Genomic DNA, 26,838 nt, shown 5'->3' on the forward strand with positions numbered 1-26,838 from the left:
CAAATAAATACTGATGCAGGATCTGTAACAGAATTATGAGATGTTACCTTTGGTAAAATAAACAAGCGAGAGTGTTCTTTCGGGGAGCGTGGGTAAGAGAATCGAGCGCCCCAGCCAACATGTTGTGGGCGTGACCGTTGTTACTGACGTCATTCAATGACAGCTAGCTGTCAGAAAGTGAGTTCATTCCCTCGAGCCCCGAGCCGAGGAAACCGAGCGCAGTCGATAGATTTGTGCCCTTCCGTTGATATCTAGCACTACGAATCAGCGAGACAACGGACAGAGCTTTCCACCGAGCCCGGCCATGGACGAACAGGCGGGGCCCGGCGTGTTCTTCAACAACAATAACAACTCTGTTTTACCCGGCGGTGGGAAAGGACCGCTGCCTGATGGCGACGCTGGAGAGGCGGCTAGGGCGCAGTACAGTATCCCGGGGATCTTGCACTTCCTGCAGCACGAATGGGCCCGTTTCGAAGTAGAGAGAGCACAATGGGAGGTGGAGCGGGCTGAATTACAGGTGAAAAACACTACATTTTATGTATACACGGATATATATTAGTGGCACTACCTGGGCATTGCGCTGCTCCTTTCTAGTAACTTGCGTTGAGTTTCTGTGTTTGATTGTTCTGGTTACTAGGCTAGCTTGTTAGCTTTAGCTCAGAAGCTAAAGGAGCTGCAGCGCCCCTGACCCGACTGCACGACGACTGTTTGCGACCTCTTTACTGTGACTGAAACCACTGAACTTGCGTTGTTTGTTGCCTTTAGGAGTTGCAGAACAGGCGTTATAGTAAAAAAAATAAGTGTAATTAAACGACCTACTGGAAGCTACATTTATTAGCAAAGTAGTGAATGTATAGTGCTAAAACGTTGTGTAGAAACACACAACGGCTACCTGCCTACTTACAGCTAGCTAAACGTATAACGTTAGCACCCCGCCTTAATTTTTATTGCATTTTACCTCTAAACCCACAAAAAAGTCGTGTAGGAAAGGTAGTAGCTACACTTCTTCTTAAGTGCTTTGATATCTTGAGAGCTGTCAGTGCAGACAGCTTACAACACATAAGCGACTGTGGAATCAGTATGTCTTGTTTATGAATCTTATTATGAGCTAGTTGCCAGGATACTGCCACTACTGGAGAGAAAATAAAAAAATGTCACAGTGCTTTTAATTGGTCCACTCTTTAATAGTATATTTGACGCTTACCTTATGGCCAAACAACTCAAATATTCAGCTATTCATAAGATATAAGAAAGCAGTAGGTTTTCCTGCTGTGAACCAGACATTTCCAAAGGGAAACATGACACAAACCCGGACAATTGATTTGTAGTGTGCTTGAACTAGAAGTTAATGTCTTGCCAATACCCGGGTTTACTCTTAAATCTTTGTGTTGTTGTGTTTTCCAGTCCAACTAGACTTCTAATTTCTTATTTTTCCATGTTTGATTGCACTGTTTGGGAGCACAAAGTGCTATACCAGTCATCTTGTATATTTGTAGGTGAATTGACAGGAGTAATGTTTATAATATTTGCTTTAACTGACCCTAGAAACTATCGTCATCACCCTACATGATCGACTTTTCATAGTTTTAAGTATATAAATGACTTTGGACACAATGTGCCAGACCATTCTTATTCAGAATTTGAGTAGGAATTGTTACAGCTTATTACTGTTTTACTTGAGTCTCCATGTCTACTGTTTGGAAGAAAATGTTATTTTATTTTCATAATTTTGACCTAGTTGTGGGGGCTATAATTGTTGGATCACAGACATGAGCGACACTGACTTTTTTGGTTCTGGCAGCAGGCAGCTCCATTGACAGACTGACCTCATCTAACAAAGAGACGAGAGGGAGACACTGCATTGTTTTTAGATTGGTGACGTATACCCTGTTCAGTGTAGTAGGGTTTGGCTCATCTGGCCCGTGTATTAAGCTTCCTGTCTGCTGGCATTAAGCAAGCTTATCAGCGAAGCAGCAGCAACTGCGGCATAGCACAGTGAGGTTCCTAAATGACTTATTTGGTGGTTTGTTTGTGGCGGCAAAACAGTGCGCGCTCAATTTGAGTTTTTGTTTTTGCTGCACCTAACCCCAAATATGAGGCTAGTTGAGGTTTTGAACATGATTTAACCTGCAGTATACAGTACCCATTAAAACGTCTGGCTTACTTACAATTGTACTCTAATCACTGTAGCACATTACCTTTCTGAATAGATGTCTCAAGGATGAATTCTCTGTTTTGTCAGCTGCGACCATAATGGTGGTCTCACCCATCTTTCTGTGCCAGACAGTGCTGCAATATACTGGGGCAATAATGACAAATCAAGTGTAGAAACGCTTTGAAAATCCACCTAGGATGTTACCTTGTTGTGTCCTTGAGGGATGTGTACATATTGCAAACATATACAGTACTTTTACCCATAGAAGGTATTGGTGGATTAACCTTCAGTTAAGGGACCACAGTGAGGAAAAAAGATAGAAAGTCATTTAGATGAGCCTAAATAGACATGTATGAATAATGAAAAGTTCTGGTGGGCATACTAGAGCCTTAATGGAAGGTACCCTGCAGCATCTACTGAGCCGTATGTTCTTTTTGGTCCACTTCATCCTTCTGAACATGCTGCTCATCATGTCCACACGCTTATGTTTTAGAATCAAAACTGACATGCTTCTTGTAGGGGTGGGGAAAAAACTAAAATCGTATGTAACGTGATTTTTTTTTTTTTTTTGCGACGATTATTAAAATCAATTATTTTCCAAAGAATCAATATTTTTTAATTATTTTTCTTACCAATAATTCGCCTAATTATTTTTCAGTTTATACGGTACCGCCGATGGCGTCTACATCAAATCCGTTTCCAGCAAAACTGAGCGAAAGCAGAAAATGCAGAAAATACTGTTACTACTTTACCAATGAAATAAATGTCTGACTGACTGACATGTGATGTGCATTCTTTTTAGAAAACAATTAGTTTTTAGAAATGGCTCATGATTAGGGCTGTAATGATACACCAAACCTGCAATTCGGTTCGTGTTACGATTTTTGGTCACGATTCGATACAAACCTCGATTCTTTTGGGGGTGGGGGGTTGGAGGAGAGTTATACTCAGTAAACGCAATACAACTTTTTTTCTGCCACATGGCATCATTTTGTCATTGATTACATGCCACTTTGCAACACAGTAATACAACAGCGACCTTATTTATTGATATTGATTGATTTCAATATAGATCGATCCAACACCAAAGATTCGTTTGTACCTTAAAATAATGTTTCCAAAATCGTTTCGGTGGTTCGTCAACTCGTAACAGGGTGAACGGCACTTCTGAATTCGCTTTGCGGCCCTATCGCCTATAACAGCACTATGCAAGTTTGCCAGATCGGGTAGCGGATCTGTAGTTCGAATGAGACATAAGAATAATGGTAATGGTAACGGTAATGGACAGTTCCGCTTCCAACCTGTAGGGGGACCGAAGAGGAAAAGTGCTTTGGTGTTGCTTTAAGGTTAGCCTACTATAAAGGTGCTGGTTGACAAGTAGCTAATGCTAATGCTTGGTCTATAACGTTAGCTAATTCTCGGTGGGTAACATAAGATTACGACATCGTTCAACACGCTCAGTTATTTTTAGTGTGATTGTTTTGACCACGGTTAACAACTCTGGGCTAACCCACGAATTAATCAGTTAGCTGTATAGATAGACGACTAATCTAATGGTAATTTTAGCCAGCTAGCACACCCCTGTCTGTCTGCCTCACTCTCCCGGTGCTGCAAGGCTTCAGTCGGGATCAGAGCTGACAACAGCCCCGGCCCGGGGACACATCCACAGTCAGCCCCCAGCCAGATAGCAGCCAGCCACTATCATTACAGCAATCCAACCACGGTCAGCACTTAACTCCGGTGCTAAGGACGCTAACGGCAGTTTACTGAACCATCGGGAAACAGACCCAGGCACCCGAGTCAGAACAGCGGCCATTCGTAACGTTACACCTCCGTTAGCGCTACCGGTGTTCGTGCCGAAAATCTCCTCCCTGCCAAATCCCGAGTGTTGCGATTTCGGTTTCATGTCGCATATCGTTACAGCCCTACTCATGATACATTGTCTCTAGAAGTTTATTATTCAACTTTTGTTTTTGTTAAAGAAGGAAAAGAAAATCGCAATACTTCTAGAATCGTAATTAAAAATTGACATACAAATTGAATCAGCACCCATGTATGGTGAAAAAATCAAATTGGGACAAAAACGTGTTTTCCCAGCCCTACTATCTTGCATGTTTTAGGTTAGATACAAGATTTCAGATCAGAGACCATTAAGACTGTACATAAAGAAAACTTCACAACACAGGGAATACTCTTCTTCCAGGTTTTCTTTTCCTTGTTGGCTGTATAGACATTGAATGAAAGACTGTTGAAACTGCGTCTTATGTCGCTGTTTGGGAGGAAGGCGAACCCGAGGGCTTGGAAGAATGTCGTCCAGCCAGCCTGTTAGGTCACGCTCAGAGCCACTCCTTTCTACTGGAGCAGCACAGAAACCGTACTGTACATGCCCGACTTGTCCTGCTGCTGAGCCGTGTCTGTGTAATGCATAGGCTGCTGTCATTCATGATTGGACTGTAGTTGAGTGTTCACTGATAATCAGTTGATTGGCTCAATCAAGCTGATTTGCTTAGCTAGTGATAGATTATAGCTTTAGTCAGTTTTTAGTATGTTATCTTGGTAATCAAAGTGACAAGGGATGCAACTAATAACGTATTTCATTATCAGTTAACCAATTCATTCTTTAAATTGTCAAAAAATAGTGAATAAATGGCCTTTACACATCTTCACATTGCTCGTTTTGTCTGACTGTTTATAAAAAAAAAAAAGTCCATCAGACCATCACAATTTCCAGTGTGACATCTTGAAATGTCTGGTATTGTCTGACCAACAGTCTACAATAAAATAAATAAGAGAGAACCAGCATATATGTACATTTTAGAAGCTGAAACCAGAGAATGTCCGTCAGTTTCGCTTGAAAAAAAGCTTAAATGATAACTCCTTTTTTTATAGTCGTTGATTAATTTTGTCGATCCACTATTCGTTGTCAAAATGGTTGTTAATTGATTTCCTGCCTGAACAGTTATTTGGCTTATCATTTGAGCACTTAGTAACCTTACTCAACCTAACTTATCCCCATCTGTGTAGGTTTTAATTTAGTTCAGTCAGTGACACACACCATTCAAGTGTATATATGTTTTTTTTTTAACAGCACTGTATACACAGCATGCTGGCATTGACTTTAAAGCATTGTTTAGATGGGCAGGGTGATAGTTATAATCATTATATAATCATGTAGCAATTATCATTGAAATTGCATTGTGTTAATGTTGTTGTTTTACAATATTCTGTTGTCCAAATGATTTCAAGCTAATTGTAATTAAAGCACTAAATGCATTTTTGCTTTACATGTCTGCAAATATATACAATTTGCTACATACATACTGTTCCAGTAAAAGCAGGTTTGTTGTATTTAACTATACTGTGATTACTTTACAAGTGACTGTGCCATATTGTAACGTATATCTGTCAGAAAAATAGTCTTGTATTGTGAAATTGATTTAATTGATATCACCCTGTCACACTGATTAGCGCAGATCTTTCCCATGTCGGATGACTGAGTTGAGTCGAGTTACGCCCTGTTCAGGCCAGGCAATGCTCCAGTGTGCTTCATCAGCCCTTCAGTTATGGGGTAATCCCTGCTCCATAGGATATCTCTTTGCCAGAAGTATCCGTTAGCAGCCATAATTTGACACCGGGAAAAGGTTGAAGGTGACTCAGGGTGTAAGGTGGCTCTTTGCGGGTGCATACTGAAACTTGGACCCGCTTATCTTCTCTGGATAGAAATATCTCTTGTATTTCTAAGGAAAAGGCTTTTAACTTGAGCAAGGTTGTTGTGTGGCTCATGTTATTCAGTTACTTATCTTCATGTCGGAGTTGACTGCAGCTAACTGTGGAGCAGCCTAGAATTAGCCGGCCTCTGTTATGACTTAGATAGATGACTTATTACTGTGATCTCATGTTTACTTTTGCTAATGACAAAGCCTGAGGCATATTTAGCTCAATGGTGTGGCAATAAGAATGCACAAACATACACATGCACGTACGGTGGCATTGAGAAATTCAGAAATGGGTGTCACCGTCATTCCTCAGTCGACTCTACCTCCACCCCCAAGCTGCAGTTATTTTTGTTTGCCCTCCCAGTGTGCGTCTCAGAGTAGGAAAGTACAAAAAAAGTACATGCTTCCTCACCAAGAGTATACCAGTTCACATAGAAGCTAATGCTACACCACTGCTCACCTCTTTCTCACGTAACCAGGCTGTAGACCACAAAGAAACATCTCCATCCTCAGCCATAGGGTTTAGACCGCAGTAATATTCACTAGAAGCGCCACAAAGACAGTCATTGCAGTGTATGTGAAATATTCACTGCATAGATAATAGTGAGTGGTTTTAAAGCGTTTGTGTTTTTCCCAGAGAGAGCCTGAAGGGACCCTTGTGAGCTATGAGCTATGCTCTTCTGTCCCTGTTGTACTCACACCAGAGCCTTTCTCTGTGCTGTAGAGCTGCCTGTTAATTTGCCTCTCCTTGCTCTATTCACACTTAACAGCCTTCATCTGTCTATGTGGGTGTGTGGGACAGCTGCCTGGTTCCCCAGTTTTACAGTCAATCTGAGGTCGCCAGTCTGTCAGAGTTGTAAATTGGTGTACTCACCACCAGACTAAATTGCTGTTGTCTGAATGTGATGTGGTGATGATGATATTGTTGTTTTCACACATTTTGATGGCACAACAGTGTTTTCCTGCTTGGCTACGTATACTATACAGTATATACATCTACGGCTCTATGTAGATTTTAAGTATATCGTGCACAAAATTATATTACGTATATTCTTTGCACAAATTACTGGATTTTTATTTATTTATTACACTGACCTGGATATATGTTAACCTGTAACAAGTGTTAACAAGTTAAATAATTTTATTCTGCACTTTTTTTTTCATCACAAGTATACAAAGTTCCTTTAAAATTGGGGTTAAGGTGCCAATCATAAAGCACAATGTCTCAAGTTCAACTTTGGCCAGCTTTTATTGGGGAAAAATGAGTCTTTGTCTGCGCCTGTCCTATTTCTCTCAATTCATATTCTTATAAAGAGCACTTTACTACTTCTGTCTGTTCACTCTCTTGATAAACTAAATGCTCATGGTTTCTGATGCTGGTTAGTGACAGGACACCAGAGTACTTTCCCCTTGGGGGATCAATAAAGTATGTCTTCTTCTTTTGTTGAATCATTTTACCCCATTTTAAATCTTCGCTCTGCAGTGCATCTTTACTCTAGATTGCGAAGCTGTTGTAAATGTTGTTTTCAACATGGTTGTGTCAGGACCAAACCTCACAGTCCCACAACCTATTTGTCAGAGAAAATGCTGATGTTGAAAAACATAGCTCTTTGCCTGCACACAGCATGTGAGCATGTAAATGTGCGCCAAGCACCTTATGTAATATTAATGCAGCAACTTGGGATGCAGCACCCTTGTCCTCAAGAAGCCTAACATACTGCCTTTGTCTGCACCCTGTGTAAAGTAGCACTGCAGTGTCAACTTGACGCAAGCTGTGTGACAGCAAAGTGTAAAATGAAGCTCAAGTGGAAACTCGTGATGAGATGAAAACCACAAATCTGTGTCTCTGTGAAGGTTTAGTTAAGGAGAGAAGATTAACTTTTGACGGTGAGCAATCTCTGGCAGTGTAAGGATTCTCTTTTGTTTGATTATATGGAGAGGTGAAAGGCACAGTTTGGCTCAGTCCAGATAACTGAGCAGAAAGCTTTATTAAATCCCAGTTTGAGCAGCTCACTGTCTCACCCTGACCCTCAGAGCAATCCTGAATCTGTGCCGGGGACATGAGCGGGTTGGATGGATGTGCAGTGTCTGCATTGTGAAGGGTATTTTACAATGTAACTCACTGCTTCTGTGGCACACGAAGAGTAAACTGGAGCAGTGGATTAAGCTAAGCAGTTTGTTTGATTCCCACACCCAACAGTCAGTCAGATGGTTGTGTAATACGTGTCAGTATGTAGCCTTTTTACAGGTGGTCTCCGAGACAGAATGGGGTTTTGGGAAGACGGCCAGTTTTAGTGCAGAGACTCAAATGACCCCTCCATCTTGAGCAGAGAAGGAGGTGAAAAGACCGCTGGAAGTGAAACTGTAGTTAGTAGTTACTGAAGCTGCTTTAGGAAAGTAAAAGGATAATCCACCTGAACTTGACCCTCATTTTAGAAACCAGTCGTTATAGTCAGACATCAGTTCATTGCAAATGATGGTGGGTAGAATGATGTTGTATACGGTCAGACAATATAAATATATCTGTCATCAGAAATATTGCCCTAAATTGCCCTACCTCGTCTTTATTGTATTTATTTAGACCATTGTGATCATCGATGCACATCATGAACTTTGACTTGTCAGGTATTTTATTTGCTGGATTTGCCAAAAAACTATCTATATCCAGGGTGTCTGCAGGTCTATTAAAGCATTGCATTCAGGTTCCTCTAAAAATGCCTTTTAAAGGTTTTAAAATTTACAGAAGTCTGTAACGTGACTATTCCTGCAATAGGCTGTGTAACATTAATTGTGAAATGTTTTTTTTTGTATTTGATTGCAGGGTTTAGGTTTATAGCTGTTGTACCTACAAACCAAAAGTGAGATTGTTTTGGCCGTTGATCGTACATGCAGGCAGCTCTTTTTTAGTTTCAGTCAGCACTATCAGACCAATAACAAGTCCCCAGCACCTCTGTCTTGCTTCAGTTTTTTTAATCTTGCTACTAGTGTAATGGCATGTGTGGAATGCACTTGGCTAGCCATCAGGTCGGCCATCATGGTGCTCATTGGTTTACGGTAACTGTGAGCGTAAATCCAGTGTTCACTGAAAGAAAGGTTGTTTGCATTGTAAATGTGGGATTTACTCCAGCCCCTCTCCCTTCTTCAGCTCTCACAGGGGCCACGGGGCTAGCATGTGTGACCATTTTGTTTGTGTGTCAGCCCTGAGGTTGTATGAGTATCCACTGCATTTCTTTTACAAATGGAGTGAGCTCAGTCTTGCCGCTGCTTGAGATGTACTGGATTTTTCACAGTGTTCACTCTGTCTAGATTAAATGGCCTCATTGTGGAATGAATATCTTTGGCAATGACTCAATGAACAAGTCTGGAAGAAAACATGTCTGGAATTCACAAATCTCAGACTTCATGGTCGTTTATATTTATAAATAGAGTCATCATACATTCATTCACTGCAAATGAAGTTGAAAGAAGATGTAAAATTGGGTGGAATTGTTTTCCTCTTGTTACTGTCTGTGTAATCCACTGCAAACAATGTGAGATTAAATGATCTACATGTTAACTTTGTTTTTTGCAGTTTTACGCGTATATGTGCTGTCTTCAAACGTGTCTCCAGTAGGGCTGGAAGCTGCTGTCAGTCCATTTTTCCTCGTTTTACTGATTGAATGAATGAATGAATTAATTAAAGAGTAGACAATTTACATCCAAACTAGGATTGACTTTATGCTAAAGCAGAAGGTATTGTGACCAACTTTCGTGGCTTAGTTTACCAGAATTTAGGCAGTGGATAGTGTTTATTTTCCTCCTTAGCTATTAGCCTATCTCTTCTGCCTCCTTTTCCTGTCTCTGAAAAGGCCTGCACTCTAGATGGATGCCCAGTTCTTCATGTCTCTTACTCAGACAGACTAAGGAGCCCTTATCCAGCAGCCCAATAATGCAGGCAGTGTGAGGCCGGGAATTAAATGCTTCCTGTGTCTCTTTATGGCCCTAGTTGACTCATTGCATCTCTCCCAAGGTTAATGTTTGATGGAGGAGAGCTGGCGAGCCAGAGATTCACAGAGCTGCACTCTTCTCTATCTCTGGCACTGCAGGACGCCAGGGGTCCCTGGGCCAGCGCTTCATGTGGATAAGGAAGTGAATGGTCACTCGCGATATCAATCAACCCAGATGTACAGTTTCATCCACAGTGAAACATGAGTCAATGTGCAATCTCCATTTTTGACTTGTGAGGTTATGTATTAAAGGTGGAGTCTGCGATTCGGGAGAAAGATTGTTGATATTTGAACTCAACACCCAAACAAATACACCACTCCCGTCAATGCTCCTTCAGAACGTTAGCATGTGCCAGATTTACCGTCCCTCTCACTGCCTTTCTGTTTAGACATCCGTGGCCTATCCCTTGTACTTTGCACAAACACGAAAGGAATAGTGTTGTATGGCTCTGACCGAGACACTTTGTTTCCCATTTACAGAGCCAGGGCTGTGTTTGAACTAGGGCTGGACGATTAATCGAATATTTATCGACATTGAAATTCTGAAGCTGTATTTTTTCCATGGCGATAATTTTGATAATTTTTATATAACTAAAATGTTACTTTTTTCACAAGACATTTTCATTTCACGCAATGTGCGCTTTCATTTCAATTTTATCCATTTTCAGTAAATAGTTATAATAGTTCCCGCTTTGTGTGTTTCCTTCAATTATTTTAAAATCACAAAAATAAGCAAAAAATATCTCACCTTCAATATTTGAGCCTATTTACAGTACAAACCTTGCCAATGAACTATGAGGACCATTATCGTTCATTTATCGTTATCGACGTAAAATGTGCAATTAATCGTGATTTTAGATTTTAGGTCATATCGTGCAGCCCTAGTTTTTTTTTTTTTCAGCACACAAACAACGGACAGCTGAATTTGACAAAAAAAGTCTATTGGATTAGAATCGCAGGCTACAATTTTTAAGTGCGTCCAAATTAACAACCCATTAAGCTGTTTTTACACTTTGTCATCTGACATTCTTGAGGACTTTAATGTGTGGTCATTGGTGAAACAAGTGAGGTGTTTTGGAATAATGATGGCACGTTTCTGTTGGTATTTTATTGTTCTCTGCCTTTCTGCACAGCATTTCAGCCATACAGATTGACTGTGTTCAGCTGGACATCAAGAGATCTTTAATGGAAAAAAAGCTCTGCAATTAGCCTAATGAAGATGTGTAGCTTTTGCAGCCCAGTTGCATGTGATGCAGTGTTAATGCCCCGAGGCAGTGGTCCATACTGATATTTGGATCGGAGCCACTTTAACCAGAGTTAGTTTTTTTGGGATCCATACAGTCTGGCCCAATCCAAACTGAACATTTTCCATAATGTATGCCTTATTTTTGCCCCTTTCATGTGCCTCCTCTTCCATCCTCCAAAGACCGCAGAAAGTGATACTTGCTTTATTGAATATAACCAAGTTCATCTTTTTTTACTCCTGTCATATCCAAAAACCTTTGTTTTAATCCGCCTACAAATCAGTATTTTTTATTAGTTAAAAATGAATTGCTTACTCACTCTACTACTCAGACTTTGCTAGTATTGTTTCTATTTCTGCTCCATGTTACTGTAACTGAGCTTATAAATGCACCAGAGGCATTTTCATGGAGTTTAACTTTATACAGAGCCACCTTCCTTTCTTGTTTTGGCTTTCTGTTTTAACCCTCATTGATACTGGTTTAAGGATGTGAAAAGTCGGATGCATTCTTTTCTTAACATTGTTAACAATCCTGAATGCATTAGTATAGATCCAGCTGAGGGTAGATGCACATAAAATAGAGTGATAAAGAAATTGGAGACCGTGTAGAGGTAATAGGAAGAGTGATGTGTGTACTGTGCTGACACACCTTTCAAGAGCATCAATTGTTGACATCTATGCAGACTGCTAGCATGTGACTGGTGCCAACTAAACCCGGTGCTGTTTACACTGTCAAACTGAGAGCCAGTACCCTAAATCCTCAGTGCACTGTAACAGGCAGGTTTTCTATGAGTGACTCTATGGAGAACTGTGGATGGTAAGAAACACTGTTATTAATACGAGGCAGATTGAAGTGCTCTCATGACTCATTATTGCAGGCAGCAGCAGCGCTACTTGCTATCCGTGTGAAACTGTGATCCAACCCACTCAAGCTCGCACCATCCTCTGTTTCAGAGTAACAACAAAATCAAGTCAATATTCATTCCCCTACGAGGTTAAATGTGTGGTTTTAGAATTTGAATCATTCCCAAGGGAAAACTTGTATTCTCTTATTGAAGTTAGACAGTTGAAGGCTACCTTTTCCATCCTTCTTTGCAATAGATCTACCATCGTGCTGCCGCTCTTCTGTGTTAATGGTTTACTCAGTTTCAGACGTTGTTTTCCATTTGTGTTAATCCAAAATAAAAATTGCACTCAAATTATTCTGTTATTTTCTCCTAACTACAGAGTGGTTGTTGTCTTGCTGGTGATTTTCAACAACTGAGATGGACTCTAAAGAAGAGTGTAATTTCGATAAAGTGGCGAAATGAAAACAACCGCGTAACTATCCTCCTTTCTGTAAACAGCGCAGCCTTAACTCAGTGGTTTGGTACACAGTGCACTGTAATAAAAGCCTAAATATAATGCCCTCTTTTCTTTTTATTGATTCAAGAATTGTTTTGAATCTGAAATTGATTCTCAATCAAATTGAATTGTGAGATTGCCAATGATTCCAACCCCTAATAGTAACACCAGATAAAGCAGTCCTGCCTAAAGCTAACTAGCTTAGCTTAGATACCCTTTAGACTATCACAGTGTGATTTTATCTTCATCTTTTTTTCCCATTTGAAAGGCTGAATATATTGTGATGATTACAATGGTACAAATGTCTGGTTCTGCTGTAAGATGGATACAGGTTTGCCCAATGTGTGTTCTGCTCTGTTCACCTCTACTACTCTCATTACAAGTGTGTGCACACAGACATGCATGTTTGTGTGGTACCCAGCTATTCAATGTAATGTAATGCTGACTCAGACTGAGTGCGTCAACAGCTGCTGCCTGTTACTGAAGAGAGACAGTGGTGTGCAGAGGGAAGGGATTTTAGAGAAGGGAGGGGGGACGGTTGGTGTGTGGGAGAGTGAGTAGGTTAGATTAAAATAGAATAGTACAGATTGGCTTTTTTTCCCCATCATGCCACGCATATTGATTTGACATCTTCCTATTTCTGTCTCGACAGAAGTAGTTGTTCTCAGATGCTGCCTCATGAAGGTTGTCTTTGAAGTCGAGTCTTTGTTTCTAGCTAGCTCATATCTAAGATGCCAAAACATTGGAAATATTAATTCTATTTATAAAAGCAACTTTTGCTACTTTAAAATGTGACCTGACAAACCTATTTATGTGTTTTCAGGCCCAAATCGCCTTCCTGCAGGGGGAGAGGAAAGGCCAGGAGAACTTGAAGAAAGACCTTGTGAGGAGGATCAAAATGCTGGAGTACGCACTGAAGCAAGAGAGGTGAGTTCCTTACCACCCACTGCTGCCTCAGCCCACCCACAATACACACAAACATCTCAGCTAGTCGGCAGCAACTGCAGTGTTTCCATGTTTTGCATGCTCCGAAGAATAAATTCCTGCTTCTGAGAAATATGGAAAAGGAGAACATGGCAGTGTGAGATTCTCATTGGTCAACAAATCAACATCTGCTACACCTGCACATAGCTAGTACACTCCAGAGTGCAGCTCTCTGCACATTTTTTGATAATGTGTAAAAGTGTACCAGTCTGATGTCTCAGCTGTTGTCAGCAGAGGCAGTATTGGCGCGAGAGTGTCAGAGAGATTCCCTCCCTGAGTCCAGCTGGTGTGATGTCTCTGGACATGAGCATGTGTTGGCATGAAGGCTTTATTTGCTGTCAGATGCTGATGACTCTGCAGCGTCCTTAGTAGAAGGACGAGACAGGAAAGAAGGAGAGAGGAATTCTTTCACCACCCAAGACGAGGTCACCGTCGCAGCTTTCTTTCTCCAGTAAACCAGAAGAATTACATTGTTCTTATTCGCATGTGCATTAGCCTGTCACCGTCACACAAAAGGTCCCTGTGATAGCTGTGGTGATACACTTTGCATTTCCCTTTCTCCTTGATGCATGGCTGCACTCTGGAACAGAGATATATTGGTGATTTCAACACGTTACACGTCTCTATTAATGTGACTTTAAGCCATCAAGTATGTCATTCAAACAGACTCTGAAGCAGTAGACTTGTACAAATGTATGTGTAAAGCATTTAGTCCAGTGTTTCTGTCAATAAAGCCCACGGTCAACTCAATCAATTTAAAGGATAATTCCAGTTTTTTACAGGCTGGCTCATAATTTTGTAGTTTTGGCCATCATTCCCATCGATGATAAAACAAAATCGCCAAGGTAATTGCTGAAAAAAAGTCAAACAGGGTAAGAAACGTGAGCAGTCAGACAATTAGACAGGTTTTTTAAATGCAATTTTATCAGATTAACCACATTCATTCGGAACAGAAGCGGAAGGCAAACGGTAAAATTATTACCCAAACTGTCATCAACATTCATCACAGGTTACAGACTGACATCTTGTTCCTCCAGTCAGCTCAGAGGTTAGTTACATTTTGCCAATCTGTGCTCTGAGGAGCATCATCATTTGATTTGTGAAGTATGGAATTGTCCTCTGGCTATTTGTAGTGTGTATTTATCTACTTTTCTCCGGTGAGATCATCGCAGATTCTGCCTCAGGAGCAACGCTTAACCCAGAATTACTACCACGTTCCCTGGTTGCTAAGCAACAAGTCATGTCTCCGAGGGTATCTGAAAGCTATATCAGAAATGGCTTTCTGAAAGTGGGATGTACCCAATTTAAAATGAATTTGATCATGGGGGTTGCTTCCTCTGGATCACAGGGAGCTCTCCTTGTATTGACTCTTTACCACTGATGTGGATGTGTGCCATCATTGGAAGAAATCTCAGTATTGCAAAGGCCCGAAACCGTTGAACGCCAGGTGTTGCTTTTTTCTATATGTTGTATGCCATTTTATATCTGTTTCTAAATGCCGGTGATTTTTCTTGTTTTTGTGAATCACCTTTCCATGGAATGATATTGTGATTATATGTGTATTTTGTATTATTAGTATGTAGTGAGTTAAGTTTTTGTTTTACATGTGTGAAGAGTCTGATAAATGTTTATTACATGCATTGCAATTTGATGATTATCATATATGTGATTTTGCATACAATTGCAGAAGACGGCTGAAACAATTAGTAATTTAAACAATAGAAAATGAACTGTTTTAAAGTCATTTTTCTGGGGGGGAAAAAAGCCAAAAATGCAATGTGAATATTTGCTGGTCTTCTTTGTCTTCTATGGTAGTAAATGTAATGTCTTAAAAACAATTCAGACAAAAATAGCAATTTGAATATGTCAACTTGGAGCCCTGTTTCCTGTATCATGATACATAATGCTATCTTGTAAAAATGTGAAACTGTCCAACAAGCGAACATGTTTGTGAAAAGTAGAGCTAGTTTGTGTTGGGATGACTTTCAAAGCTTATGCAAATGCCATGCATAATGATTTTTTAAAATAGGTTTCTTTTTGATCAGACCTGTTTGCTTATTTGTCTGCCTCCACTTTTTTCATTTTTTCCAGAGCAAAGTACCACAAGTTAAAATATGGGACAGAGTTAAATCAAGGTGACGTGAAGCCTCCGAGCTACGACTCTGGTAAGTCTATGGTGGCTCAAACAGCCATCTCCACTCTTCATACTAAATCACTGTGATTGTTGAATTCACATACAGTACCTCAAGTGACAGGACTGCTACGCATGCGAAGGCCGCGTTCATGTAGAATCTTGTTTGCCTCAATAGCTTTTCTCTTGGTGTCCTTTCCTGAATGCAGAGTGCCATTGTTGTTACGGATGTACTGAACAAATATTGAGCTGCTTAAAGAGGCAATGTACAACAAATGTGATCAAGTTGATTTAAAAATATTATAGATTTAAAGCGTTCATGATTGTACATGGAAGACAGAAACATTTTGAAATATCACTTCACTTTAATATGTGACAAAGACATCTATAAATGCTCACCTTTTTATAGTGTGTTGGTTCACCCAAATAACTTTTTTTCATTTGCCTTTAGTGGTATCTAGTCGCAGCCATGCAACTAGTTCTGGTTTTATTTGCCCCATATCCTCCTTGGATATTTCTGTCTCTAGCCAAATATTTGGTGCTCCAAACATTGAAAATTAGCATTTAAAAAAACTTCAACAGCAGTCTTTTCCAGAAACAGTGTCCCTGTTATTCTACATAATCCACAGAGCTGTCAATAGTTATTACAGGTATTAAAAGGTAAATGAGAAATCCTTAAGAACTTAGAAATATTGGAAATTTAAATATCTACCATTCAATGACTACAAGCTATTTAAAAGCCTCCAGGAGAGCTACATATTGGACATTGTGGTGAGATTGTTTTGTCAACCTAGTGAGCACAATGCTCTTCAACAGATATCTTAAAAACTCAAAAATATAAATGCAAAAACTCTTTGCCTGGCTTAATACCACCAGACGCAAGTGAGAAAAATGCACACAGCCTACATAAAGCTCAAACTACTTTATCCCCTCAAATCTTAAACATCTAAAATGTTTCTCGCGCTTTTAAGTGTTCACCCTTTACAGTAAAGTACCTAGTTTTACCTCAGTATCACTCTGGTATCAGTGCACTACCTGTTGTATGTTATATTATTGTTCTTTAAATGGCCTCTCATGTTCAAGTCCTCTCCCATCGTTAAGTTAGATTGCGACATCTCCTCATCTCTATTCATGAGGGCTGTTCAAAGCACCCAAGCCCTTGAAGTGTTGATGAATGGGGGGAGGTGAAGGGGAGAGGTGTTACTGTAGGTGGAAGAGGGGGAAGACGAGGAGTGGGAGGTGTTGTTCATACGGCGGTGCACCTGCCCGCTCCTCACCCGCCCGCTCCTCACCCGCCTGAATTAGGTATGACCCACTTTTTGAGGCACTCTCATCTTGCCCTGCCAAATCAACCTCCTCGACACACACACACACACACACACACACACACACACACACACACACACACACACACACACCTACCTTATTAACACGTCTCTCTGTCCCATCTGACTCGCGAGCGGAGTGCTGACGTTGTTGAATATCAAAGTGAGCTTTGAATCCCATCGTTTCTTGTTTTGTCAGAGCCATAGACAGTCATAAAGAGTGGGTGTTGTACTGGATGCTGCAGGCACAGACACACTTCAGCGCTCTTTCCAGTATGTCATGGGACGTAGTTGGAGCCAGCCATTTTGAAGGTGTCGAAATGTGTCAATAAATATCAAATGTTTGTGTTGTTGTAGCATCAAGAACAAGCCATTGCTAATGAGTTTTAAATCTCTTTCTGTTTTTACTGCTAGTGCTGTTATGTACACACTTTTCATAGGGGAATAATTACCTACTGGGATGTAAATATTTGAATAGAGGCTCGCTATTAAAGTTACACATGTTGACTAATGATAACTTGGTTCAAATTCAACCATGAACAAAAGGTGAATGGGTTGGAGAGCGTAAATACTAATTACACTCTCGGCCACGGCTGTTTTCAAGAATGTTTGGTGTTTTTTTTTTTCCACTTGCACAATTTAAAGAGAAGCAATACCCTTTTCCATTTAACTCTAATCCACTGTGGACTTGCTGAAAGCAACTAAGCGCCAAATGTGTGTAGTTGCCAGGATGCTGTGATGCAGGAATGTTCTGGTCGTGTTTACAGAGTGGAAATAATGTCAGAGGCTGTGCTGTTTGTGGAGCCCTGATTTGTGTCCTCTTCTCCTGCAGATGAGGCCAACGAGAACGAGTCTTCTGGATCGCTCAACAATCAGCTGTCCTGGAAACAGGGCCGTCAGCTCCTCAGACAGTAAGTGCACATGCTTTAATCCTTCTGTGACATTCTATAACCCAGAAAACTAATACTACTGTGCCTTAAGTACCATGGTCTAAAAACATTTGTGGGGAAGAGCTCCCTCACGTGGGCAGCAGCAGTCATTACCTGCTCTGTGTTTTCTTTTTCTCTGGGGTACCCTGCAGGCTCAGGGAAGTTTGGTTATCATGTCATCCCACTTTACAGTCAGTCTGTGTAAATAAACAAGGCTCCAGCCTTTATCCCAGACACCATCAGGTAGCGTCACACATCATCTGGCAGCCAATTTATTCTTGACTCTGTGTCAAGGGACAGATCAATAATGTGCTAAGACACCCCTCCCTTTCAGTCAGTCGCTCACTCAAATTGCTAGAGCTTCTTTTGCATATCTACAGGGTAGGTGTAATATTTGATGAGTAGCTCTTCTTGCCTCAGTAGAGCTGATACCATCGACTAGACAACTGCCTGAGGACATGGCACTTTTGACAGTAACAGAAAGTACTCAACTCTTCCTCATATCTGATCATGTTGAAGTGTTTGTAGTAAATGAACTGTAGTGTAAATAAGAGTTCATTTAATTGGCCTTTGCAGCATTATGAATGTCTCTTTCTGCATCTTCTCATCCAAACTTCCCCCATCTTAGACTACACATACATATGTTTGTATTCCTTTCGCAATAAATGACACTTTTAAATTGGGTTCGACCATTTGCAACCAGGTTTAAGTTAATTAAACTCGTTCCAGGTACCTGCAGGAGGTGGGCTACACAGATACCATCTTAGATGTAAAGTCTCAGCGGGTCCGAGCGCTGCTAGGACTAGCCGGGGATGGAGGCGGGAGGACAGGGGAACGAACCAGTACTGAGCCTTTGGTCAATGGGACGGACACATCAGCAAAGGGCATGGGCACCAGAGGGTAAGTATTCTCCTCTACTGTAAAGCTATCTATAGACTGAGCGACAATATTACAAGTTCATTGCATGTAACGCTGTGTGGCACGGATCTAAATAAAAGACGTTTGGCCTTTGGTCGTAGCGCTGGCACTTCTATGAATCAAAAAATCTCAAAAGAGGAGGAGTAGGAGAATGTGAAGTCTTTGGTTACCGAAGCTCTCAATCAACCATCAGTGCTCTTTTCTAAAAGTCCATTTTTGATTGACGGCCTTAAATGGCAACACACACCAGTTTGCTACATGTGGGTTGCACTTAAGAGTGACGGGATGAATCGGTACAGATATTACTACTTTTTTATTGATACTGTAGCATAATATTCTGATGTGCATCATTGTTCCTCCACAGGAAAGCTGAGCTCGCTGACACTAGCGCTGTACTGGAGGCCTTCAAGTTCATTGAGAATGCAGCAGCTGATTTCAGCGACGAAGATGATGAAGAGGATAGCGACGGGAGGGACAGGACTAATGTGGAATCCAGGACGGTAAGAAAACAGTCTGCCCTCATCTTCTGCAATCACACAAAGTTAAGTAGAAGTTGTCGCTGTGGTATAATATAATAACGGCCCTCAATATTTTCCCCAGATCCTGAGGAAGAAGCCCCCGTCGTCAACGACGCCGGCCAGTATGGACATCAGTGAGGATCCTGACACAGAAGAGGCACTGAAGGGCTTTGACTTCCTGTCCAGCCCTGACGAGATGGACACCTCGCCGGAGTCCAGAGGCAACGGGGACGGCACAGACTGGGGTGAGTCATGGATCAGTCACTATCTCGACACCACAGAAACAGTTATAGTGTTAGTTATATAGTTAACATTTTTATTTATTTTCTCTTGCACAATGATGGGCTTGTTTCATTTTAATCTACAAATTGAATACACTGGAACACTTTTGTGCCAAATTGAAGGCACTGGAAATACCACTAATAAGTATGTAATGCTGTAATCTTATAATGTGCCTGCTTCTCTGAATTTTACTTTTTCTCATAGTTTGGTAATTGTTCATGGAATCATTCATATATCACGCTGTGGTCATAAATCATGATATTTGGATGTTATTCTGTTTAACCCATAGTTTGTGATCTCTTCCACTGTGTGTTCCCATAGCCAGCCTGTGACCACAATGTCTCTTCCACTCCTGTGTGTCGTCAAATCAACCTGATTCCCTTTAGTCTCCCCGGTCCTTAATAAAAAAATGGGCTTAATGTCATGCTGAGGTGTTTCTTTGTATTCGAATGTGGGTTTCAGTATTTGAGTTGTGTCTATACAACATTTTGATTATCACAAAGATTACACAGTGAGAATTTTATGATTTAGATTTGTCATGACTCAGAAATGTTCAAATGAAAGAATTCCCCACATGGCATTAACTTTCCTCCCACCACACACGTCTTTCAATAGAAAAGAAATCCTAAAAAGATTAAACAAGATAGTTAATCTGGTAGAATCTGGTCTGAGGAGGTATTAGTACTAGAAGAGATACTCATCTCAGGTCTCAAAGGCCTACTACTCTTCTGGAGGCTTAGGAACCTCCAGGAGAGTCTGAGAGGTCTCTGCACCTTGTCCACCCTGCCAGGCCACTCGGTCCTCGACCAGAGCAGTTTACTCAACACTCTCTCGGCATGGTTTTGTTCCCCCTGTGTAGAGAAGGACGAGCAAGGTCCCATTTCTGAGGCCTGGGACGTGGACCCGGGCCTGATAACCAAACTCAAGGAGCAGTACAGAAAGGAGCGCAAGGGGAAAAAGGGGGTGAAGAGTAAGTCCTGTCAGGCGTTGCTGCCTCCCTCCTGCTCCTCTCTCTTTAAAGCCTGACTTTCTTGAGTTCAGCCAAAACGCCTCAATTCAGAAACAAAACATGTTGGCTGTTTTTTTTCTCATCTCCTTTTTTCAGCTGCTCCTTATTATGCCTTCTACTTGATATTGCTCTGTCCATTTGTCTATCATTTCATACTGAATGTCTCTTCTGTCTTCTTTTGAATGTACTATATGTACAAAATCTGCCACTTTTATTTTCCTACCCCAAAAAAACTGTAATGCTTGTTGCATGTATTTCTGTCCCGTTTAAACATTTTAAAATCATATTCACGTCATCATCTTGTCCACACTGTCAAATATCATTGATGTGATGACACATCCATCTCTGTCCCATCTGGGCTAGCGCCAGTCATAACATAATTACCACCATCTTCAACATCATCATCATCATCATCATCATCATCGTCATTTTGCTGCTGTTTTTCAGCTTTTTTCAGTGACTCAGTAAAGTGGCTCTTTGAGCTGAAAACTACTGCTCTCAGAGTAACAGCCCACTTCAGATGCAGCCTCATTCAGTGGCTGAGAGCTCTTAGATTTCACATTTGTGAGGACCAAGCTCTGCATTTTTTTTTTTACTGTGATTGAATCATGAGATCAACAACTCAGTTCATCTCACTTTCTTTTTTTATTCGATTGCAACACCACTTTTTATACACTTGGCTCTGGTTTAAACCGAAATCTATTTTTGATCTTCATACGGTGTCTGTATTTTTATCACTTTTGTGGGTATGTGGAGAAGATCATCATTTTTTGGGCAGTTGTACAGTTGGTATACTGTATTAGCATCAGGGTTAGATTCTAAGGCCCCACGTGTTAAAATGCTTGTGATCATAAAATAAACACCCATACTTGGTTCACTAAATGATTCTGCCTGGGCTGAGACATCACAAAATCCATCTTTATGTTATATCACTCTCTCCACACAGCTCACACTTGGAGATAAACATACAGTCTCTCAACCCTTTTTGTACCTCTTCAATTCATCTAACAAGGACTCTGGTGCTGCCTCCCCTTCCCATTTTCTCTTCTTTTACATACTTTAATTTATTAATTTATGTTCTTCTCTTTCAGTGCTGCCTTTCTTCTATATTCATTCTGTGTTCTCTTTTTCAGCTTGTACTCAAAGCTCTTAAATAAAATATTGTATTGTTTGGTTCTTTTTGCCTCTTTCTTTTTTTTTTTCTCTCTCCGCTCTCTATCACCGTGTGTCAGTTCAATAACACTGTTGACCTGACTTGTTAAACAGGGCCAAACCGGTCCAAGCTGCAGGACATGCTGGCTAACCTGAGAGATGCAGAGGACTTGTCCCACATGCAGCCTCCACCATCCACCCCCCAATCCCGGCCCAGCGCGGTCCGGTTCAACGAGCACGAAGGGAACCGACCAGACGAAGGTGCATGAGCAAAAACAGCAGTAGATTGTAGCGATTAAGTGTTGCAATTTTCTTTATTTAAACATAGACAGTGTATAATTAAACATTAACCTTGTATAAGAACAGGGAGAGATGTATTGCAACAGGCTTTAGCACCAAGTGCTATTTTCCGCCTGTAGTCCCTGGGCAACAATGTTAGACTGGCTTAAATTCCTTTCATCTCTGGCTAACTGTGTCCACAGTTTGATTTAGTTTTTGATTTGTTTAAAACTTTGATTTATTTATTTAGCACATTTAAAAAATAAATAAATAAAAAACAGTGTTACATATATGAAAAAGGAAGTAAAAAAGACATGACAAAGACAGAGGAAACCCCGAAAACCCTCAAGGGGCTTGGCATGTTGAGTTCCCTAAAATAATTCAACGAAAGGTAGCATATAAAAACATATAGTCAGTGGTTGTATATTTATTTATTTGTTCTTTCCCCAGTTGAGGCGATGACCTTCCCGCCCAGCTCAGGAAAGCCGTTCATTATGGGCACAGACGAGGCCATGGAGAGCGAGCTGGGCCTGGGGGAGCTCGCTGGGCTCACCGTGGCAAACGAGGCTGACAGTCTGGCATACGATGTGAGTAGAAGGAGGCAGAATGGATTTTAAGAGCGATGGGACCATTTCTCTGGGGGAAACCATTTTGGTTCATTGGAGCCTTTTTAAAAAGCAGCCATCCCACCTTCCTCCTCTAATCCAATTCACATTACATATGCTGAAAATGTGTGTCAAACATTACTATTTTTAAAGGCAGCGTCAGGGAAGCTGCTTTGAAAGTGTAATATTGGAAGTTATTTTTGAGATCACATTTACAATAGTAATGTCAAAGTCACATGGCTATAAAAACGTAAGGCGGCTTTTGTGTGTGATAGCAGGCTTTTTTTAAATCACCAAACAAGTTATTTACAGTATCTCAATGCACCCTGATGTTACAGAAACACATTACACTACCCTTTGGGTTATTTAATCTCACGTTTCACTCCATTTCCTATCCATGAATGTATTATGTTTTACTGGTTTGTTATTTGTGCAAATAAACACTAAACTTTCTAAGTACTAAAGGAGCTGCGGTTCATTTTAAGACTACTGATTATAGGTAATAACACCGATATTTGGATGTTGAGTTTCTGATTTGATGTCTCCTCCTCAGATTGGCAACAATAAGGATGCCATGAGAAAAACATGGAACCCCAAATTCACTCTGCGGAGCCATTTTGATGGGATTCGAGCTCTGGCCTTTCACCCTGTGGAGCCCGTCCTGGTCACTGCTTCAGAGGACCACACGCTCAAGATGTGGAACCTGCAAAAGACCGCTCCTGCCAAAAAGTAAGAATGTATTCACACAAGTTAAATACCTACAAACACTATTCCAGCACAACCCAGACCAATTTCCCATCAATTCCTACTGGTGGTTTCATTTCTCTCAGCTAAAAGGAGGAAAATTAAAAGCTTTAAATTTACTGTTGTATTGATTAGTTGTCCATTCCTTCCTCATCGGCTCTGTTAAAGACACTAATGGCGCTTACCCACTGCTAGTACCAGCTCTACTCTACTCGACTCGGCTCGACTCGACTCGGCCACGGTGCCCCGTCCTCCATTTTCCATTGCAGATTTAGTACCGCCTCATGCCTGAGGCGAGCGTGGCTGGTCGTCATAGCGAAACTGCCATGACCTAACGCAACACACACAGAATGTCGAAGGTGTGTTGTTTTTGACTCTCGGCATGTGGCTGTTGCCACAGCCAGAAGAAAAATTTTGTTTAAAAAAAAAACAAAAACACCGCTGGCTAAACTATTTAAAAATGGCGGGTTTGTTCAGGACACCCCCATCTGTCGCTAGCAATGATGACGCAATGATGACGCAATGATTAGTGACGACTCTCTCTGACCAATCAGGAGTCTGCAGGTTTTCACGTCACCTTTTGGTATCGCCTCAGCTCGCTTGGAACCTCGACGGAGGTGGTACTAAAAAAAGTACTTGTTGGCTAGTACCAGGGACTTTTTTTCGTAATGGAAAACCAAAAAAGGCGAGTCGAGCAGGTACCATGTAATGGAAAAATGCCATAATACTCAGACAGCAGTGCGTTTGGTTTATTCTCTGTGTACCTGTAGCAGCAGAGTGAACATTATTGTTGTTGATTACAGTCCCATAAGGAGCATAGCTCATCTTTGATGCTGAACTGTCACATGATTCAGCTGCATGAAACTGTCCCCATGTGACAAAGAACTGACACAAGACTCGTTATGTCAAGTCACAACTCTGCAGCCCACACACAGTCTGTGGTAATGGGATGGATTTTATTTTAAGAGGCTGAAGTTACTTTAGAGTCATACAGTATGTGCAACTTGATCACTGGTATAGCAGCAAATATTACATCCATGGCTTTGTACAATTCAATGGCAATCATTTTTAACTTAATCATCGACGTATATTAAGCCAGCACTGCTGTTTGGTTTTGTATGTTACATTAATGATTACAATGTTTTTCCACAGGAGTGCATCTTTAGATGTAGAACCGATCTACACCTTCAGGGCCCACAGGTAAAAACACTGCACATAAATAAAAAAAACATGTTTCCGTTTTAGCGTTAGACAAGATGTTTTGCTAATTCATTATTCTTTAAACCACAGGGGGGCTGTACTGAGCGTGGTGATGAGCAGTACAGGAGAGCAGTGTTTCAGCGGAGGGGTTGATGGGACTATACAGTGCTGGAACACCCCCAATCCCAACATTGACCCCTATGACTCCTACGGTAACAGCGGCACCAGTTTGGTTTGAATCCGAGAATTTTCAAATTCGATCACAGCGACTGACTTTGATGGTTTGTTGTGCTTTCTGTGATAGACCCACTGATGCTGCGTGGAGCGTTGTGTGGACACACTGACTCAGTTTGGGGTTTGGTGTACAGCAGCGCGCACCAGCGCCTCCTCTCCTGCTCAGCAGACGGGACTGTGAGACTGTGGGACGCCAACACCACCTCCCCCGCCCTCGCAGTATTCAATGAAGACAAACGTAGGCCTTAATGCTTGTATCCTGACTTTTTTCTTTCTTTCTCAATCTTGGCTTTAATTGAATAGTTCACATAAATGTATCTGTTTTTTTCTGTGTACAAGAGCTAGGAATTCCCTCCTCAGTAGACCTGGTGTGCAGTGAACCAGCCCACCTGGTCACATCCTTCACAAACGGAGAGATTGGCCTCTTCAACATGGAGACCCGCCAACTGGTCCTCAATCTTGAGTCCAATTTGGAGCCGGGTAGGTTTGCCAGCTGGGGCATTTAGACCTCCGATCAGTACATTCTCCATTGATTTCAAGAATGATAAGAATAATAAAACACCCTATATAACTGTATAACTAACACTGAATTCCATCATAATGTTAGCCTGGTTGACACCAGACCCTTCTCAGTTATAACTGAGAGTGGGTCTGGGGAAGGTTCAATCACAGCCCATTTCCAAAGGGGCGTCACAACGGACGCCGCTCAAATGCCTCTGGGCGCAATTGGATAGTCCTTCAACCAATCAGATTAACGATCCGTGTGACGTAGCAGCGACAGCGGCATCAACGGGTTGCTGCGCTTCGGTAGCCATCATGTTGAATGTAAACAAAAAGCTGCTTGCCGTCGCTGCGCTATCGTCATCGTGTAAAGCCCACGTCAACGGTTGTGATTGGTGCCTCGATTTGGAAAAATTGGAAATGGTCTTGAATGGGCTCTTGGCCAGACGGACTTGTAGAGCAAATCTCAAATTTGCCGGAAGTTCATCAGGGTTTTCCCAGGCTATCATAATGTTGAAGTAGAGTCAGAAAATATGGCTCTTAAGGAACTTCAAGTGGCAGCTGTAGGAAAGTAAATCATTAGCACACAATGTTTTCTGTTCATTACTTTATTTGGTTTGATTTACAAATTTCAAATTTACTGCCAGTTAATGTCACTGATAGTCAGTAGACTTAACTGTGCATGCCATAACAATGTTACGTATATTTTTCTAGTGTTAGTAAGTTGTTTACCAGCAAGTACTCATGTCTGCATCAAGTACAGACTGACTCAAGGTGTTACCACACTGCTTAAAAATTTTTGCGTAACATTTAAGTTGGCGTTAAGCTAAAGTTAACATTCCTAACATCCACACATACAGCATAATATCTCCACAGATCAGATTTTTAGTTGCTAAAGATTTCACCCAGATTGACTGTTGATCTAAATTGCCACTCCTGCTCCTGCGTGGTGTCTGATGTGCTTGTCTGTTTTTAACCAGGCACTTCCTGTCAGATCAATAAGGTCCTCAGCCACCCGACTCTTCCCATCACCATCACTGCGCAGGAGGACAGACACATCAAGTTCTTTGACAACAACAGCGGGAAGCTGATTCACTCCATGGTGGCTCACCTGGATGCTGTCACAAGCTTAGCTGTAGACCCTAATGGACTTTATCTCATGTCAGGCAGTAAGTACCTTTTAACCAGTGTCTCCTTTTGCTTTATCTAACATAACTGTTTTCCCTTCATACATTAGTTGATTGACAGATTGGCTGCCTCAGACCCAAACCAGCAGTGACTGAGTGTAATGTGTAGGTGGATATGTAAAAGTCTCTGCTCAACAATTGCTGTGTAAGGACAAAGTCACTGATAATTATAGTCCTTTTTATGACATGCACTGGTACAGTCTGATCTGTTGTAAGCAGTAACTACACTCATCCATAGCCAAAATGAAGGCTGATGTCCTCAACTTAATGTTCCAAAGCCATTTTTAGATTCACTTGTGCATTATTCTCCTGAACACAGTTACTACAAACTACCACTTTTTTACGTGTTGAAGTAATTCCATTCTATGACATCTCATTTTTAGTATCAAGGTAAAT

At 41.2% G+C, this 26,838-nt stretch overlaps 1 protein-coding gene across 2 annotated transcripts in view; it reads left to right on the forward strand.

The window, feature by feature from the left end:
* The first annotated feature begins 157 nt into the window (after window positions 1-157).
* LOC116051260 (striatin-like) overlaps window positions 158-26,838 on the forward strand; it is a 28,307-nt gene continuing 1,626 nt past the window's right edge. The window contains exons 1-16 of one of the 2 annotated variants that reach the window (XM_031301530.2): window positions 158-517; window positions 13,268-13,371; window positions 15,520-15,593; window positions 17,717-17,795; window positions 18,543-18,713; window positions 19,096-19,231; window positions 19,332-19,494; window positions 20,391-20,501; window positions 21,807-21,953; window positions 22,422-22,558; window positions 23,130-23,305; window positions 24,473-24,520; window positions 24,611-24,732; window positions 24,825-24,992; window positions 25,094-25,234; window positions 26,236-26,424. In XM_031301530.2, coding sequence (XP_031157390.2) covers window positions 305-517; window positions 13,268-13,371; window positions 15,520-15,593; window positions 17,717-17,795; window positions 18,543-18,713; window positions 19,096-19,231; window positions 19,332-19,494; window positions 20,391-20,501; window positions 21,807-21,953; window positions 22,422-22,558; window positions 23,130-23,305; window positions 24,473-24,520; window positions 24,611-24,732; window positions 24,825-24,992; window positions 25,094-25,234; window positions 26,236-26,424 — 2,179 coding nt within the window. In that variant the 5' untranslated portion in view covers window positions 158-304. The remainder of the gene's footprint in view (window positions 518-13,267; window positions 13,372-15,519; window positions 15,594-17,716; window positions 17,796-18,542; window positions 18,714-19,095; window positions 19,232-19,331; window positions 19,495-20,390; window positions 20,502-21,806; window positions 21,954-22,421; window positions 22,559-23,129; window positions 23,306-24,472; window positions 24,521-24,610; window positions 24,733-24,824; window positions 24,993-25,093; window positions 25,235-26,235; window positions 26,425-26,838) is intronic. The other variant, XM_031301539.2, reaches the window with a different exon arrangement.

The sequence above is a fragment of the Sander lucioperca genome, chromosome 15 (genome assembly GCF_008315115.2).
Source record: "Sander lucioperca isolate FBNREF2018 chromosome 15, SLUC_FBN_1.2, whole genome shotgun sequence".
NCBI classification, from domain to species: Eukaryota; Metazoa; Chordata; class Actinopteri; order Perciformes; family Percidae; genus Sander; species Sander lucioperca.